Source organism: Cnephaeus nilssonii (genome assembly GCF_951640355.1).
Source record: "Cnephaeus nilssonii genome assembly, chromosome: 10".
NCBI lineage: Eukaryota > Metazoa > Chordata > Mammalia > Chiroptera > Vespertilionidae > Cnephaeus > Cnephaeus nilssonii.
In genome coordinates, this window is record NC_137081.1 from 21,174,336 (window position 1) to 21,193,316 (window position 18,981).

Below are 18,981 nucleotides of genomic sequence, written 5' to 3' on the forward strand. Positions count from 1 at the left end.
GGAGAAGCTGCAGAGGAAGTGCCTGCCAGGATACTGCAGGCCCTCAAGAGCCCTCATCCAGCGTTGGGGGAAACCTCCCAGGAGGCCATGACTCTCCTGAAGAGCAGAGTGTGAGCCAGGGCGCCTTGAACTTGAGCGTGACTCAGAAACACCTGGAGGGCTGTGGACACACAGGGGCTGGGCCCTCCCCAGAGGGTTGATCCAGTAGAACTCGGGTGGGACCCGAGAATATGCATTTCTAACAGGTTTCCAGGTCTGGGGATGACCCTTTGAGAAGCACTGGTCTAAACGGCTAACTGTGTGACCTCAAGCGGGTCACTTCATCCTTGCTGCTCCTCAATGGGACAGAGTGGCTCTATGTTGAAAGAATCAAATGAGAGGAAGCACATAAAGCACTTAGAACAGGGCCTGGCGCTTAGAAAGTGTTCAGTAAATGCTAGCAGTTATTTATCCTCTCCACCCCACACACTCCCCAGGCCCTCCTGTGGCCCACCCTGCCCCACCTTGACCCTCCTGCCCCACCCCTCCCATGTCTGGCACAACGAAGACCTGGGAGTCGAGTCAATATTAGAAACCACAGGCCTCAGCAGTGCAAGAGAAACTTCTCTCCCTGCCAACAACCATCTGAGCACCGTAACCTTGGCCCCCACCCCTTTCCCCGTGCCAGCTGGAAGCCGGCCACAGAAAGACGCTTGCCAGCCATCAAATGCCTTCAACTTACTGGTTGAGATGCTTTCTGAAGAGCTAAAAATTTCCAAAAACCCCTCCTGACCTAAACACCCAGCGTTTTCCTGCAGTGTTTGCAAACACGGCCCAGCATGCATGCCGTGCTCCCACCCTCCCCTCCCCAGTCCTCCGGGACTGAAGTCCTGCTTCTGTTTCCCAGGAACTGCCAGCTCTGGGCCGACTGGGAATGAAAAAAGCAAGGAACTGGTAACATGAGGGTGGGTCTCCCCTGAAGCCAGGCCTGCCCCAGGCCCTGGGCATGCTATAGGGAAGCTCCCAGACCACCCCAGCTGTGGACTCCTGAAGTGGCCGCCCCAGAGTTCCAATGGCTGGCAGAGCCCCTTCAGCAACCCAGACACCCCACCCACTCCCACACGTGCACACACACGTGTACACCCACACCTCCATCCTCCCACACCACTCCTCAGAACAGCTCTGAGAGGGACTTCAGACCCTGTCTCCTCCCTCCTGAGGTGCAGAGAGGTCTGACTGGCCCAGGTTCTCAGGGTAAAGTTAATGGCAGGGTTGGAGTTGGCACCAGTTTTGTAAAGCCCACTGCTGAGCTCACCTCACAGCCCCTCCACCCTGTCCCCCGCCTCCCTGCGGGCTCTTCTCCTCCTTCCTCCTGAGGCTCAGCTGCAGAAGGACCGAGCAGATGGAGCCCAGATGGGGACTGTCCCCATCTGTCCCTACCCACTGCCCAGTCCCAGAAAAAAACCTAGATCTCAAGGACCCAGACTTTCTGAGCAGCTGACCACAGCCCCACCAGGGGTCTACAGAATGCCCCTGGCCTCCAGACTGGACAACTGGAACTCAGCTCAGGAGCAGGTGGCAGGGTATGGACCTGGTGCCACTTGACATCCAAGTCTTGCTCTTCAAGGATCACTCTACTCGAGGATCCCAAACCTGGGAGTCTGGAGTAAGGCAGGGACCCGGGGTGAGGCGCTAAGGGCAGAACGTTTAAGGAGGCGTCCATTCTCAGGCTGCTCCAAGTGCACCAGCACAGCCCTGAGAGCGAGGCCTCCTTGAATTTTGCACCCCGGGGGCCTCACCGGCCTACCTCATCCTGGCCCTGGGCTGGAGATGCCTTTCATAATGTTAACACAATAACAACAATGACTCATTCCGTGTTAATGCAGCCTTGGGCATACATAGTATTAGACGCTTGGCTTCCATGGTCATCAATCCTCATAGCCATCCGCATAACCAATGTGCACAAGGTAAGCATTAACCCATTTTACAGTTGAGGAGACTGACAGTCTGCCATGTTAAATAACTTGCCCAAGGTTACACAGCTAATAGGTAGCTAAGAGGGCTGGTATTTGAACCCTGCTCCTTACATCCATCCCTTCACGCTCTGTCTCTCCTGGGAGATGATCTCCATTCAGTTCCTCTTACCCTTAAATCAACTGCCCTCCTGCTGGGAACAAGCTTTCTGCGACTTAAAGACTAATTGTCTCCGGTCCTCCAGAGGAAGAGGTCTGCAATACACTTCCATAGGAAGAGGAGGAAATGGGCTGCAGCAGGAGAGACTGAGGTCAGACAATAGAGAGAACTTCCTAAATGTGAGGGGCTGAGAACCACAGGGTGGATAAGGGAAGCTGCACATCTTTTCCTCAATCTTTTTACCCAGAAAAGACATGCGTGCCAGCGGGGGGAGAGGGGGGACAATGGGGGGGAAAAGAACACATATGTAATACCTTAATCAATAAAGAAAAAAAAAGCCCCCCCCCCCCCCAAAAAAAAGACCTGCATGCCTTCTCCATGCCTGCATTTACCCATTGCCAAGTGTATGGGCCCCAGGAAGGGCCATTCTGCAGAGGTTGGGGTGGCTGAGATGACAGCCTGGAGGTTCATGCAGTAGGACATGCTGGCGGCCTGCAGGGAGTGTGGGCCGGGGGAAAAATGCATCTGTGGGCTGCTGTTTTGGATGAAGGAAAAGACAGAGGGCCATGGCGGGTGGGGGAGGTGCCCAAGCCTGGGGCTGGGGGGAGGGGGCTGACGCAGAATGCGGACTCAGCCTCCAAAGGAACATTCCGTCCAGAAATTCCTCACACCCTCTCCCCTTCCCCCCTCCAGCTCTCCCCACTCTTGCCCCCTGGGATGCCTGGAATCTGGACAATTTTTCAGGTCAAAAGACCTTGTGACATCACATCTACTGCCATGGCGACGAACTGTGAGGTCACGGCAGCACAACCCACTAGGAGGGGAAGGAAGCTGGCGGGTAGGGCCATGGGGGCTGGAATGTCCTCAGCCCCAGGACCCAGAGCAGGTTATTCCAGGCTCACTTGTTCTAAAAATAGAACCCTAAGCAGATGAAGGGAGGGGGCTGAAAGCAAGAGAGAAGGGCAGGGCAGCACCATTTACTGGGCACTTAGAGGGGGCGTGGCAAGGATGGCACATAATATACCCCACAGCCTGTCTGGGGGGGGCCCATCAACAGATAATAACAAAAACAACTACAGCAGTGGCTACAGCAGCAGCAGACGGAGCACTTTGAACCCCTTTTGGCAAAGGAGGAAACTGAGTCTCCGGGGAGATTGGCCAGCTCCATAGGAGCTCAGGTCTGCCCCTCAAAGGCTGTATTCACCGCTCACGGAATGTTACTTCCGGGGGCAGGAGGGTGAGGGGCTGGAGGGAGGGCAGAGAGAGGCAGGGCTGGACGCCGCGAGGGTGGGAGGGAGGCCAGCAGCCAGGGTCCCCTGAGTGTTTGGGTGAAGTTGCTCCAGGGGCCACATCCTCTCCCAGGCAGGCCAGGGCCACCAGGGAAAAAGAACAGGCTGGATGTGATAAATGAAACGTGATGCCTGATTTTCCTACACCCCCGGGGGAGGGGCCTGGGCAAGCCCACTCCGGTCCTCAGGCCCTTCTCAACCCACCCGGAGGGACCAGCACCCAGCTCCCGGCTGAGGCTGGGCAACTGCGGGCACTCCCACCCCACCGGCTCACACATGCTCGCCAGGCTGGCCCGGCCAGGCTGGAATATTTCTCGCCTCCTCCTGCCAGCCTCCCCGCTGGATGCTGTTCTACCTGTCAGCCAGGGAACTGGGAGTCTGTGCTGCTGCAGGCCCTTCCTCCAGGCCCCTCTGGTCGCCTTCGCCCACGCTGAGCACCTATACCAGCCTCATCTGGTGTCCCCAGCCCTCCTCCTGGCAGCCCCCTCACCACCGAGCCACACCCCACAGCTGGCAGCTGACTCCCGGCTCTCAAACCCTGCTTAGGTTCATTTCCCCACTCAAGGACCCATATAGCTTAGGGCTTAGCTCATCAAGTTCAAGTTCCCCAATATGACTTCTGGACTCCTCCTTTATGTGGCCCCTTCCTCCTCGGGTGGATTCCACTGCCTTCCCCTCTCTCCTCTCTATCTGCTCACACCTCCTCTCTGCTCACCATGAATGCCATGCTTGTTCCCACTCAGGCTGTTCCCACCAGCACCCCAGCCAGAGCCACCAAGGTAAGGCAACATGGCCTGGCCCTCTCATCTCCTCAGCAAGGACACTGGATTTGCCCCGGGCCCCATCGGTCTTGGTAATTTGTACCAAGGCCCTGCCTCTTCTCTGCGTCAGCCCTGCCACCTTCTGAAAGGCCCTCTCTCCTTCTTCTCTCCACTCTTCCATTGCTGAACTCTTAAATGGGACTCAGAATAGGCCTTCCTCAACCATTGCAGCACAAACTGATCACTTCCTGCCCTGGACCCTAAAGGCTACCTCTGGTCAGAACCCCCCAGCCGAGCACTAATTGTTTCCATAATATAGTTCTCTATCTCTCTTTCCCCCTGAGCATGGTCCCCCAAGGGCAGGACGCTTCATCGGACTGGGGCCTCTCCCAGTGGGGGTCATAGGGCAAGTGGTCAGCACATTCATGGATGCCTTGACCCCCAGGGACCATGTCCCTTCACAGCCCAACCTGAGGGCAGGACCTCAGTGGGCCCTGAGCATTTCCACCCAAGACTCCCCAGGAAGACACCCTCCCATCAGCAGCTGCCTTACCCCTAATAGGTGTCAGTATGTGTCCCAGTGACAGCGACTCCCATGACTGCGCCCCGCTGTGCCATTTTAGGTGTTAGAGAGCGTTGCTGTTTCTTTAACCCAAGTCTCCTCCTCTCTATAGGAAGCTCTACCTACTAGGCTCTACTTTGGAGAGCAACAGAAAATAAGCAAATTTGCCCTTCAGCACCTTCTCACTCCCATTCTGCAACCCCTCAACCCCCCATATTTTCCCTCTCCAGACTAAGCCACTCTAGCTGTTGCACAAACTGGGATGTCCACCCACCTCACCACTCTGGGAATCCTCTTTGGAAGGCAATGCTCACAACTGGCCTCTTCTTTGAAGGCTTTCTCAGACTCATCTCTCCTGGCCTTGCTCCATTTTTAAGAATCTCCCAAAAATGAACCCTCAGTGCCCTCAGATGAAATTCATTAGGGCCTGAAGTTCAAACTAACTGATTACTCCCCCATCAGACACCCCACCCCACCCTCCGATTCACCAGGACATCTCAAGCCCCCTCTGTGGGGCTGGCCCGTCTCCTCCAGTCCAGGTCCCTTGGGTGCCAGGCTGCATGTGCAGAGGGCTCAGCATCCGGCCGACTTTGGTGGCCACTCGTTTGGCTATCACCCTCGGGAAATTCCTTCTGACTCTTATTTTTCAGAAGTTGAGAAAAGCTGCTTCAGCTCTTTCCAAGGATCAGGAGTGTCCACGGCAAACAAGGGCTCTCCCTCTCCATCCTGCCCCCACCCATGGACCCCCAGGAGGGACGTGACCATAGGACCCTTCTACCAAAGGCCTTAGGCAACATCTGTTGAGTAAGACGAAAACACTGGTTGAAGATTAAGCCACTTTGCCCCGGCTGGCCTGGCACAGGCTGGAAAGTGTGTTTGGCTGGCAGAGCCCTGAGGCTGGGCTGAAATCCTATGTCCAGGGATGATGGTCCTGATCCTGGGGGGGTAGGATTCAAGCAAAGTGGGTGAGCTGGGGACATAGAGAAAATATGACAGACAGACAGTCACACAGTGTGAGGCAAGAGGGAGGGGGCAGGGAGGCCTGAGTCCAGCCCTGCAGAGGCTGAAGGGCAGGCAGAGAACGGAAAAGGAAGGAAAAATACAGCCCGCCCTTTCCTCCCGCTTTGAACCTGCTCAGAGCACTTGCCTCGCCCGCTGTGAGGAAACAGGTGCTAAGTGCTCTCTGGGGGGAGCCAAACTTTCTCCCCTTTCCCCTGGGCCACTTTCTCACTCCCCGGGGACAGCACTGAGCTTCCAGCCGGAGGCAGGCCTCCCACCCAGCAGCAGTCCTGTTTACTGAGCACCTAATCTACCAGGCATTCCACTGAACGTCTGTCTCCCTGTCACTCAATAAGCATGTACTGAGTACCTACTGTGTGCCAGACCACAGCGATACAGCACTGAACACAACACAGAAAAAGCCCTACTCTTGGAATTTACATGCTGGTGGGGGCAGGGGGAGCCTCTTAAACAAGATAAGCAAATAAGACTCACAGCTTATCAGATGGCGATGCATGCTGGGAGGCAAAGAAAGCCGGGTGGGAGATAAGGTGGTTGGGGGGGGGGGGGGGGGGGGAAATGCTGACACTTGAGTAATACCTGAGGGAAGGAAAGAGCCCTGAAGGTATCAGCGACGGTGGGGAGCATTCCAGGCAGAAGAAATAGCTAATGCAAAGGCCCTGAGGCAGCATCCTGACTGGTTTATTCAAAGACCAGCAAGAAGGGCTGGAGCAGAGTGAGCAAGGGGGAGATGAGGTCAGAGAGGGCTGTGCAAGCCAATGGAAGAACCTTGGACTTTTACTCCCAGTAAAGTGGGCAGCCATTGGAGGGTTCTGAATACATACTAATTCAACGGGTTAATTGCTCCTTTTATTCTCGTAACCTTACAAGGTAAGTAGTATTTCCAACTCTCAATCTTCAGAGGGGAAACTGAGGTCAAGAGAGGTTAAGCAATGTGTCCAAGGCCACATAGGGAACTGGGATCCATAGGGAGGTGGTCGAACTCCCCTGCTCTTGACCACAGTTGGGGGTCGGTTCTGACTCAAGTGGGGGAACATCTGGAAGCACAATCTGGTGTCACAGCCACTTCACCACCAGGTGGCTGACCAACCTCCGTGAAGGGCAGAGCCTGGGCACAGGTGGGGCGCATCACAGAGATGAGAAGATTGCCTGGCCTCCCTCAGGCAGGAGCCCCTTCTGGTGCTAACCGCAACCTCTCCAGCTGGAATGCCAACCATTCCCTCTTGTCCCAACCCCTGACCCTTCCTCACATAAACAAAGCTCACTCCTGGTGGCCAGGCATCTGGCTTCTGCCTGGAGAGCCCTAAACCCCAGACCCCCGAGCCGTCCTAGACCAGCCAAGGACATTCTGTTCTCGGGGGCAGAGTGGCAGTTGGGTTGGAATGATGACAGGTCTGCTCACCCCACCTCACCCCTCCTGCCCGCCCTCCACAGTGTCTCTCTGAAATCCCAGAGAGATTTCTCACTGGCAGCTCCAAACCAGGCCTACACTCTGGCCTCATCCCTGCAGCACCCGGCTCGCCCCCCACCTACACCCGCTGCTGTTGTCAGATGACCTTCAACTGGGCTCCGCACAAATAACGCCCCACTTCTGGAGCCGCACAGCTGGGCAGAGCTGAGGCCCAGAAGGGAGGAGGGGCCGCTGCAAAGAAGGGACACACTTGGCAGGGCCTGGGCCCCTTGTGCAGAGAGCGGTGGCGCTGTGCTGGGCCCAGGAGGCGTCTAAGAGCCACCAGCACTTTCACATACTTTAACTCCATTCCATTAACAGCCCTGAATGGAGGGAATACTTATCAGCACTGAGAAGGCCTTTCGAGCATCTAGCTCAGCCATCTCTGCGACAGAAAGGGAAACTGATGTCCAGAAAGAGGGCGGGACAGGAACACTGCCACATGGCAGAAGACCAGGTGGCCTGGCTGAGACTCTAATATCCAGGCAGAGCAGGTCACTGCACAGGTGTGCAGACACCTGTAACTGCCGGGCCCCATGACACCCTTGTCCCTCCCTCCAGGTCCCCACCCACATCCGTGTCGTCACTTGCCAGTGGGTCAAATTGTGACCATAGGGCCCCTCCATGACTCTCCTCTAGACAGACAGACACACACACACACACACACACACACACACATGCACAAGCACACACCTGGAGGCATGCAGGCTCCTCTCCTCCAGCCTCCAGGCCCTGCCCACCTCCAGCAGTGGGTGAGGTGCAGGAGGGGCCTCTGAAGGGTAAGAAGGCAGTGAGAGGGCAGGAGGGAAAAGCTCCCAACATTTCAAATCAGCCCAGCTGGGATCAGTCCACAACTCACAGGAGCCCTGTCCTGCCCATGCTTTTCTGGAAGTCCCACTGGGGGAGGGAGGAGGAGTCGAGGACACCCAAGAGCAGAAAAGCAGAATCAGACAAACAGCATGGAGGTGGAAGAGGCCACCTGAATGAGAGCAGCTGCCCAGGCAGATGAATTCTATGGGTCAAGCCATCCATCCCCCTGCCTCCAGCTGAAGGGTACCTGACCCAGGACCAAGTGGGTGGGAGGAGATGCCATCCCCTAGTTCTGTAAGCTCCAGGACAACAGGCACCTGGCCAGGCCTGCAGACAGGCAAGATGCCCTTTTATGGTTTTTTCCAAGGACTTTAGTCTCCAGATTGAAATAGGAGGCCCTGCATCCCATCAGAAGGGACCTCATGACTCATTTCCTCCCGGTCCAGCTTCAGCCTCTCAGAACAAGGCCCCCTCCTTTCCCTTACCTAATTACCCGGCACCCTTGGGGGCTGCCAGCATGCTTGGATCTGAAGTAAGCTGCAGCTGGGAGCAGAGGACAGAGGGGAGGAGGGGCTGGCAGGGTAGGGAACGGACTGTCACTCACCACCAATTCATGGTTGGATGGAGGAATGCAGGGGGCAGCCACCTGTGGGAGGAACAGAGAAAGGCAAGGTTAGCATCTTTCATTCCTACAGAAAACCAGGGCCTCCTGCGATCATTCCACAGCCACCACCTCCATGCAAGACACCCCTTCCCTCAACTCACACACACGGACACTCTGCAGTCTGAGAGTTCATTGGAAGATTATGTGGCAACATGGAAAAATACTTAGGCAGCACCGCTAGTGGGGAGGGGGGCTGCGAAAGGTAAAAACGAAATGCACGTCGCTATTTTTAAATTCTGTAGAAATATGCAGGCACTGAAAGACTGCAGGTCAATGCACCAGAATTTTCATAACGGGATTAAATGGTAAGAAAAATAAGGATTTATTTTCTTTGTTCTGTTTTCTAAATTGTCTGCAATATGGTAAGATGTGTTTGAAATTTTTTTAAAACGTATTTAAGGTCTCTAGAAAAGGAAGAGTTGCCTCTTCGTTCTCCCCAATGCCGAGGTGTCTCACCCATAGGTCAGAGTGCAAGCAGCTGGCAGCTTCCCAAAGCGCGTGGGAAACAGGTGGGTGACGGGCCCCTGCCAGCTCCCCAAAGAAAGCCACCCCGTCACTAATAAGCACAGAGGCCTGGAGAGCTGAAAGCACCCTCTATGGGTGAGCTATTATTTTATCATCATCCTCATCTTTCTCTCTGATGACCTGGGGGGGGGGGGCAGGTGGCAACTTGGGCCTCCAGACAGAGGGAGGGGGTGGTAGGAGGGAGGGCTGGATTGCTCCTACCCTAAGATAACATCCCTCAGCCAGGCCAGGCAGCCAAACCTCTACCCTGACAATTAGCAGGGGCCTTTATCAGAGACTCAATGTGTTCCTTTTTTCTAGCTGGGACACGTTTTTCTTGGAGCTCATACCTCAATCTTGGCTCCAATTCCTGACCCGAGCACCAGGCAGGGGGCCCACAGAGGGGACGAAGGGGGAGGCTCTCCCTGGGGCATGAGGATGTCTGGTCACAAGCTGTGGATGGCCAAAGAGGGGGTGGCTGCCTCCTCGGACAGTGGGAGACCCCCCACTCCCACCCCAGCCACCACCCAGTGGAGTAGTGACCGAGACAGCCCACAGCCCTGACTGGGGCTGGCTGTTCATAGAGGCCACCCTTAGCCAGGCCCTCCCTCCATCTAACTCATTCTGTCGTCTGACCAGCCTAAGGGATACCCCAGCTTGACACACCAGCTCAGAAGGGGACAACACCCACGTAACTCGTGCCCTGAACTCTGGGAGGCTGGAGAGGCTGAAAGCATCTCTGCTTCTTGACTCAGCCATGCTACAGGCTCCCTGTCCCCCCCACCTGCTCCCCGCCTCCCCACCCATTCTCCAGCAAAGTGTCCATCACACTGTACACAACTTTATCCTAGGACTGGTGGGAAAATCACATACAAAGTCAAAAAAAGAGACAATATCTAACACTTACTGAATATGTACTATATGACAGGCATTAATATCAGTGCTTTGCCCACGTAAAGCTACTGTTATACCTCTGACTGAGGTGCAGGGGGCGCGGAGAAGTTAAACATTTGCCCAAAGTCACACTGCTGATCGGTGGGAGGGGTGGGGTGGAGGGTGCCATGAGCACAGACCAGGAGGAAGGGAAGGCCCCAGAGGTGACTGTGGCCTGCAGGGCCCCCTGCCCACCTTGCCCACCAGACAAGGTCTCAGCCAGGGGACACTGCCCTGCCTGCCAGGGTCCGGGCAGGAGTCTGCCTCTAGCAGTGGCCTCCTCCCTCTCTCCTCCCACCTGCTGTCCCAAACCCCAGTCTGGAGCGTGTAGGTTTCACCTGATGAGGCCAGCCCCCAGGGTCTTCTCTCCCCATTCCTGCTGTCACCCTCGGACAGTGCCCTCCGGTCCTTTCTTCCTTACACAAGGGTGGGTTTCCACTCTCCATGCGGGACTGGGGCTGGGGAAGTGAGGGGGTTACAAATACATTTCGGGCAGGGGCAGCATGGGCAGGCATCCTCAGAGAAAAGTGGGAGGGTCTCTCTCCCAGCACCATCCAAAGGCAGTGCAAAGAAGGGACCCCACGTCTCTTTCCATCCCCCAGAGGCAGAGACAGCCCCTAAGCAGAGTCACCCCTTAAGGACTCAGATCTGAGGTGCAGCAGTGGGCCCCCAGCTAGAGGGCCTGATGCCTGGGTGCCCCCAAGACCTCCTCCACCCCTGCCCACAGATGTGCATGCCAGGCAGCCTGCTGGCCAGACCACTAACTTGGTTGTGTGTTTCCCTGTTCTCTCTCTCTCTCTCTCTCTCTCTCTCTCTCTCTCTCTCTCTCTCTCTCTCTCTCTCTCTCTCTCCCTCTCTCCTTTTTTAAGCAGAGAAATGTTTCCTTAAAAGGCTCTCTCCTTCCCTCCGGCACCCTGGCCCCCGGCCACCCTCTCAGGAACCTGGAATGTGCCAGGGAGAGCCAAGGCCCCCTGCCACTCGGAGGCCTGTGCCCTGAGGCCCCACACTCCTGGTGTCAGCAGTGACCACTCCCACTGCCCCGTGGGGACCCAAGCAAGGGTCCTCCCTCTGCAAAGGGGGCTGACTCCAGGGGTCTGCAGGGACGCTCGATGCCAGCCCTGCCACCCGCCCAGTCCCAGGGCTGGCAGCATAGCGTTGCAGGGCTCGGACCCAGGAAGTCAGCCTCAGGTGAGCCTCCTCCATGTGTACCTCCAACAACCCACCTACACACTAAGGGCTGAGCGGGCCTGATGCTCAGTCTCTCAACTCTGAAGAATCTAATAATAAAACAGCAGCACAGCCACGACTCCCATCACACTTGTGATAGGCCAGCCCTGTTCTTCACACTTCGCATAAATTAACCCTCCAATGCTCACAGCAGCCCTGAGCATCCCATTTTGTGGATGAAGAGACTGCGGCACAGAGAGGTGAACAAGCTGTCCCACAGAGGAGCCCAGATGCAAACCCAGCAGTCTGGCTCCCGGGAGAGACATGCCCTCCCCTCTCTGCCCCCTGTGCTGACTCTCCTGTAAACACTACTTTCCACGGAGCCATTCACGACAGCAGTGACAGAGAGCTTAAGGAGCGCAGCTATGCAACAGCTACTGTCCTGAGCCCTAGCCTTGGACTCACTTGATTCTAATGAAAAATGTCTGGGGTAGATACTGCTGTCACCCCCATTTCACAGATGAAGAACCTACGGCACAGAGAAGGGGACGATGGCCCAAGGCCAGTGCAGCAGGGCAGTCTGGCTCCAGAGCCTGTGAAGGAGAGCTGGGGCTGCAGCCAGGAGGTGAGTGTTACCAGGCCCAGGCCAGGGCCAGTGCCTGGCATTCGTCAGCCCCCACCAGTATTTTCTGAACTTCCAAAGTCCCTGGGCACAATGCCAACAACAAGGATGTGTCCTTGGAGCCCCACCTCCCCCACCCCAGGACATGAGGGTCTAAAGCACCAGCCAGCAGCCAGCCCAGGCGGGGAGCTCCCTGCATGACCCGGCCCTGCTCTCCTCTCCACTGTCATTCTGTACCCACCCTCCTTGTCCAGGACCCAAAGCCACACGTGAAGGTGAGCTCCTCTCAGTAAATGAACACCTAGCTCTGCTCTTCCTCAGGGCCTCTGCACATGCTGTTCCCTCTGCCTGAGATGCTCTTAGCCCAGCTGTGAGTACAGCTGGGTCCTTCCCATCCTTCTGGCTTTGGCTTAGATGTCACCACCTCAGAGAGGCCCTCCCTGACTCCCTTAAGTTATACACACGCACAGGCACACACCCATATCTCTTCCTTTACAGACCTAATTACAATTCGTAATTACAGATGTGTTTGTTTCCTTGTCTATAATCTGTTTCCCCCCATAGAAAACAAGTGCCATGGAGCAGAGAACATATCTTGTTCATCACACTAGTCCCAACACATAGTAGGTGCACACTAAATATCCATGGAAAGATGAAAGAGACTCAAGGCCTGAGGAAGAAAGGCAACTGTAACCACTAGTAGTAAAATTCACTGCCATTTGTTCAGCACCTACTACTAGTACGCACAGGGCAGGAAGCCTAATCCTGCCACATGTCTGACCTCTCTGAGACCCTCCGTCACACAGTCAGGCATTTTGCTCCCATGACGCAGATGAAGAAAAGGAGGCTCGAAGGTCATGGCAGTGGCCCCTGGTCAGTCAGCTGGGAAGGGACGGGCTGCAGGTGAAACCTTGGTCTGTGGGCTCCACGCGTTGCTCCTTGCAGAGTAAGAGGAAACCCAGGCACCGCCTAGCACTGCGCCTATCACCTCGCTACTGGGTAAGTGGCAGGACCTGGTCTCCAACTGGCTGACACTCCAGCTCAGGGAAACCCCAGACTCCTAAACTTGCCATGCCCTCCAGAGGGGCTCCCACACCTATGCTCACCCCCCGACACCACCCCCCGGACTAGACAAGGCAGCCTTGTCCCCAGACAAAACTAGAATCCAGCTGAGTCTCTGAATCCAGCATTTTTTACAGTCCTGAATGGAAACGTTCTTTTTCTCCCCCCTTGCTCTTGCTAGTCTTTTTTTTTTAATTGTGGTAAGATGTACATCACATAAAATTTACCATTTTAACCATTTCTAAGTGTGCAATTCAGTGGCACCGTGCTATACAACCATCATCACTACCCAGCTCAGAACGTTTCCATCATGTCAAACAGACACCCCACATCCATTAAACAAGAACTCCCCATCCTCCTCACCCCCCTCTGGAACCCCTACTCTACTTTCTGTCCCTATGAAGTTGCTTATTCTAGGTACCGCAGATAAGAGGAATCACACAATATCTGTCTTTCTGTTTCTGGCTTATTTCACTTAGTGCTAAGGACTGATTATGCACCCAAAAAAACTCCTATGCTGAAGTCCTACCCCCGTGCCTCCGACTATGACTGTATTTAGAGATAGGCCCTTTATGAAGGTGATTACGGGGAAAGCAGTCTTGGCCGAAGTAGAAGGTGGCAGTTGCTAAACTGTTTGCACGCTTCGTGTGCCGGCACTCCTGTGTTACCCTTCACTCCTGAGCCCCGAGGTAGGATGTTGTCTCCTCATCTTACAGGAGCTCAGGCAGTGCCCGCAACGTCCTGTGAGATCCAACACAGCACAGCCACCACCTGGGTCAGCCCGACTCCAAACCAGCTTTCCCAGCATGCCACCTGCCTCCATGGCCAGAGAGGCACAGGGTGCGGAGATGCCAGGGACTGAGAGAGCCCAGAGCCCTCGGGGGTCCTGGGCAGGCTCCACGGAGGTGGGGCGCCTGAGGCAGGCCTCCACGACGCAGCGCTTTCATTTGTCTCACCCGCTCGCCTTGTAAGTCCGGTGAGGCCAGGAGGCCCATCGGTCACTGTCATCACGAAGCCCGGGCGCCTTGCTCAGAGCTGGGATGTGGCTAAGGCTTTGAAAGGTGGAGATGGGGAAGGGCTTCTCCAGACTCAGCCTGCACTGGCCGGTGACTGAGGGGAGAGCACCCTGGTCTGTGAACAGTCCAGCACCTGGGAGTTCCCATCATGAGTCCTGGGCTCTCCCACATGGACAAGGCATGGAGGTGGGAACGCTTCACGTGTCAGGGAACCCCGTTTGGCTGGGACGTAAAGTGGGGGACGAGGAGGAAGAGAGGGCACCGAAGGGCATATTGAAAGAGATGAAGAAAGAAGACTGGCCGCAAACTCTCTTTCCAAGTTGGACCGTGGGCAGCTCTGCATGCCCAGCAACAAAGTGAGGTGAAGGGTGGGAGCTTAAGGCAAACAGGAGATGGGCAGGAACCCTAATAACAAGCAGGAAAGAAGAAAGTGGGGAGGAGGAGCCCCAAAGCCCAGAGACAAGGGTCCATCAGGGACCCGAAAACCTAGAGGCCTTCATCCCCATCCCAACAAAACACACATTTGGGCAGACCCCCCTCCAGCCTCTACTTTTCTCCCCCAACCAGAGCATGGAGGGTACCTCTCCCCCACTCCTCCCAGGGTGGATGGTTCCCGACTTTGCCTTCTGCCCTTCACAGAGCAGTCGATCTTGCCCACAGCTTTGCCTGCTCACCCTCTGGACCACACTCAGGGAACCTGTGACCAGGATGTGGCCATTCTGAGTCCTGGTCACTGAGGCTACACCAGGGTGATCAAGAATAATGCAGATAGTCCCGCTGGCATGGCTCAGTGTTTGAGCATCGGCCTATGAACCAGGAAGGAGGTCATGGTCCAATTCCCCGTCAGGGCACATGCCCGGGTTACAGACTCAATCCCCAGTAGGGGGCGTGCAGGAGGCAACCGATGGATGATTCTCTCTCATCATTGATGTTTCTATCTCTCTCTCCTTCTCCCCTCCTCTCTGAAATCAATAAAAATATTTTTTAAGAGAATAATACAGACAATGATCCCAGAGGGACCCAGCCACCCCTCATCTGTGGACAGTCCAGCACCTCAGAGTCACAGTGTAAGTCCACTGGGCTCTATGAGGAAGGCCCCTGCGGCCCCTGTGAGCTGGACAAGGGCAGGGTGGGAGGCCCGCCAAGGGGACCAGGGGTTGGCTCGGGAACCAAGTGAGAGGTGAGTGTGCACCCCTTCAGGACCTGAGGGTGCTCACCAGTCAGGCAGCCACAAAGTGCCCTCGGCCTTGGGGAGTGGAGGGGCAGGGGCAAGGACAAGGCCAGGGGCCCAAGGGGAAGAGCCCCATCCTGGCTCGAAGACACTGCCCTCCCAGGCTGGGCAGCAGGCCCTGGGCAGGGGGTCCTGGGGAAGTGGCCACTGCCCTGGCTCCATTTCCTCCCCAGGACTGTGCCCGCCCCTCCAGGCAGCCTGTCCTCACAGAGCGGCTCCCGGCCTGCTGGCTGTTTCCTTCCCTTATATAGTTCTGTTCGGGATCAGGAAAGGAAGTGCATGGAGTTCCTGGAGGCAAGAAGGGGCCTGTTCCCAGGGACACCTCGAGCTGAGTGGGGAGGCAGGAGGCATGCCCCAGCCCAAAGTCCCCTCCAGAGCCAGGGAGCCAGCAGGGGCAGGAGGGGGCCTGGCCCTTTCCCCAAACCCAGCACAGGTTCCAACTCAGAACTGGAGGCAGACAAGACACAGGGGAGTCCAAGAGGGCCAACCCGGGCACTGCACCCACGGTCCCAGCCCCTCCCCGCTCCCTGAAATCCTCCTGGGCCACATGCCTCTTGGACCACTGACCTAATCAACCTGTTTCCCAAGCTCCAGCAGTCCCCCCTTCTTCCCCATTCCTCCCTCTTGTCTGGGGACCCTCCTCTCAGATCGCCCTCACTGGCCGCCCCAGCCCACTGCCAGCCCCCAGGTCCGGCAACACACTCACACCCAGGCTTTCCAGACAGGGAGCTCCTCTGCAGGCAAACACCTCCAGACCGCTAGACACACACACACTCACACTCACACACACTCTCACACTCACACACTCACACTCATACACACTCATACTCACACATACACAAACACATACATACACACACTCACACACTCATACTCTCACACTCACACACACACTCACCTCATACACACACACATACTCACACTCATACACACACACACACATACACACTCATTCACTCTCACACTCACATTCACACATACTCATACACACACTCATACACTCACACACACTCACACACACACACTTACATACTCTCTCACACACACATACATACATACACACTAGCCCTTAGCCCATCAGCCCAACCCTCCACAAGGGGAGAGCCAGGTGTGCCCAGCCCCTTGAGCTTGAAGGAATGTGGCATTTCAGGGCTGCAGCCAGAAGGTCCTGGCAACAGCAGAGGAGGCCTAGCAGAGCAGGCTGGGGGGCCCCTTCAGAGCCCTGCTGGCAGATGGCATAAGACAGCACCCAGATCGGCCCATGCCGGAGACCTGATTGCATAACACCTTCTCTGAAGATCTGCCGCCCCTCAAACCCAAGGTAAGTCCCCAAGGGTCTAGCTCAGGGGCCACATTCACCCATACCCAGAATCAGTGATTCCAGGAGGGCTGAGCTTGGCCAACTTCCTAGGATGGACTCCTAGTGAGCAGGAGATTCAGAAGTTCAGCAAACCCGTACTGAGCACCTACTGTGTGCCAGGCCCTGAGCACAAGAGAATAATCCAGGGGTCTGAGAGGGACCAGGCAATAGTCACGAGATAAGGGGCCACTGGAAAGCACCAGCAGGATGAGAAAGCACAGCTGGGCCCAGAGTTTGGCTTGTCCATATCCTGGAGTCACGGCTCTGCCCCCCTCCTATCTCCTCTTAGGCACCCCAGCTCAGCATTGACACCACCCTGCTCCCCCAGTTCTGATGGCCCAAGGTTGTTAAGCCAGAAAGCAGAATGTTGGCCTTGAGGCCTCCTTCCCCCCTTCTCCCCATAAGCCTGGACAATTTCTCTGCCCAAATATCTCTCCCAGCCCCGCCAACCCCCAGTCCCCTTAATCACAGAGATTACTGCAACAGTCTCCTATGACACGTCTCCTCGCCCTCAGTCCTGCCGCTCTAATCTAGTCTGCACTCGGCTGCCAAGGAGCTATTTCTAAAATGCACATCCAGTCGTGTCTCTCCTGTGCCTAAGTCCTTCCGTGGCTCCCAGCATCGTGGGATACAGTCCAGATGCCCTAATATGGTCCTCATGGCCCTGAGGGACCTGGGGTGGCTCTCCTTTCCATTCCATTCCTCACCTCTCTACCTCAGAGCCCTTGCTCCAGCCAGAGAAGCCCACTGTCAAGTTCATTCTTATTCCGTAGTGTACGCTCTGAGGTAGGGGCTATCAGCACATTTCACAGATAAGGAAATGAGGCTGCAAGAGGCCACATGCTTAGCCCAAGGTCACACAACCAGTAACTAATGGAACAGAGTTCCACTCTGGTGGCACGCCCAGCCTCAGCTTCGCCAGGGCCACACCAGTTTGCCCAGTTGGGGGCCACAGGAAGAGTTTCATGGAGGGCACACTGTGCATGGCCTTGAGGGCCGGGCTGAGGCAAATGTCCAGGGCCCTGGAAGAGCCTGATGTCCCCAGAGCCAGAGACAGGGGCAGGGCTGGAGGCCAGGAGGCCAGCCTGGAATAGGCAGCTGCCTCCCAAGTGAGACGTGGAAAGGCTCTGGGCTGGGGCTGGCCGCAAAGGCGAGAGCTTCAGGGGCTGTAAGCCGCAGGAGAAGCCGGACAGTCCTGAGGGGCCCAGCCTGCAGGACTCAGAGGAAGCAGGGCCCGTTTCACAGCGGAGGTGAAGAACAGGCAGCTGCCCTGCAGACTTCAGAGCTGCTTCTCCTGAAACCCAAAGAGCAGGGGAAAGCTCGGCCCTTCCTCCAACTTGGGGAGCGGACACTGGTTCTGAAGCAGGGAGGTGGGTGCCTCGGCCTTCAATACAGACGACATAGCTTCTAGGAAGTTCCTGAAAGGATCTGGGCAAGGAAAGGGCTGTGGCCTGTGGTCACGGTTCCAGTGGACAGAGGGCAGGAGAGGGGACAGCATGGGAAGGAGACCAGGCCTTCGTTCAACAACACGAGGGAGGGGCCTTGGTGCCAGGCTCCCAGCTGGGGAGGCAGATGGATAAGAGTGCCTGGCCCTGGAGGGGCACTGTGGCCCATGGAGGAGGTAGGCAGGCAAACAGAGAAGGATACAAGTGCCAGTAACTGCTGTAATGGAGGTCTGAAGAAGGCTGCTGTTTCACTGGGGTTCAAGTTCATCTGTTTTTCCAGAAATTACACCCAGAGGGAGACTGCCACCCCACCCCCTCACTCCCCACTGAGGGTTTCTGTCTTTAGATGAGAACCTTAAGGGACAAAAGTCTTTGACCCTAAGCTGTGCTGTGACAGTAAGGCAGGAAGGATGCATGGGAAAAAAAATCTAAGCGCCGGGGAAACCCAAGAAGGCAAAGGGCTCAGGAGCTGCTGAGGAGGGAGTGGTGGGTGAAGGAGAGGAGGGGCTGAGCCAGGCCCTCCCCGAGGGAGAATTCCAGGGCTGGGGCCACACTCAACCACACAGGGACAGCAGAGGGTCCCCTTGCCTTCTTAAAGCAGACCAGCATTGCTCCCCAGCCAGGACAGCAATGGCCTACGGGCCTCTCCCTTTCACACATGCTGGGGCCTCGCAAACTGCAGGTGTTCATGGCTCTGCTTCCAGATCTCAACGATGCCATGGCTTGTCTGGGGCACCATCAATCGGCTAATAGCATTTTTCCCCCTTTTCATTTCTTTGTTTTTCTGGCTAACAGCTTTTGAGGGGAGGGAAATGCTACCCGAAATGTACTCTTCAGTTTTAAGATGTATTCCAATTTCAGAAACATTAACATGTAAAGGAAGACATCTGGGATTTGAAGAGCCACCTTAAATTTTTGTTAGTTCTTCAGGCTCCCTGTGATGCCCACATCACTGCCCTAGGCTCTTGACCAT

General features: G+C 56.0%; 1 protein-coding gene across 6 annotated transcripts in view; it reads right to left on the minus strand.

The window, feature by feature from the left end:
• TNS1 (tensin 1) overlaps positions 1–18,981 on the minus strand; it is a 218,472-nt gene that overhangs the window by 98,580 nt on the left and 100,911 nt on the right. For all 6 annotated transcript variants that reach the window (XM_079782334.1, XM_079782331.1, XM_079782332.1 and 3 more), the window contains one exon: positions 8,609–8,650. In XM_079782334.1, coding sequence (XP_079638460.1) covers positions 8,609–8,650 — 42 coding nt within the window. The remainder of the gene's footprint in view (positions 1–8,608; positions 8,651–18,981) is intronic.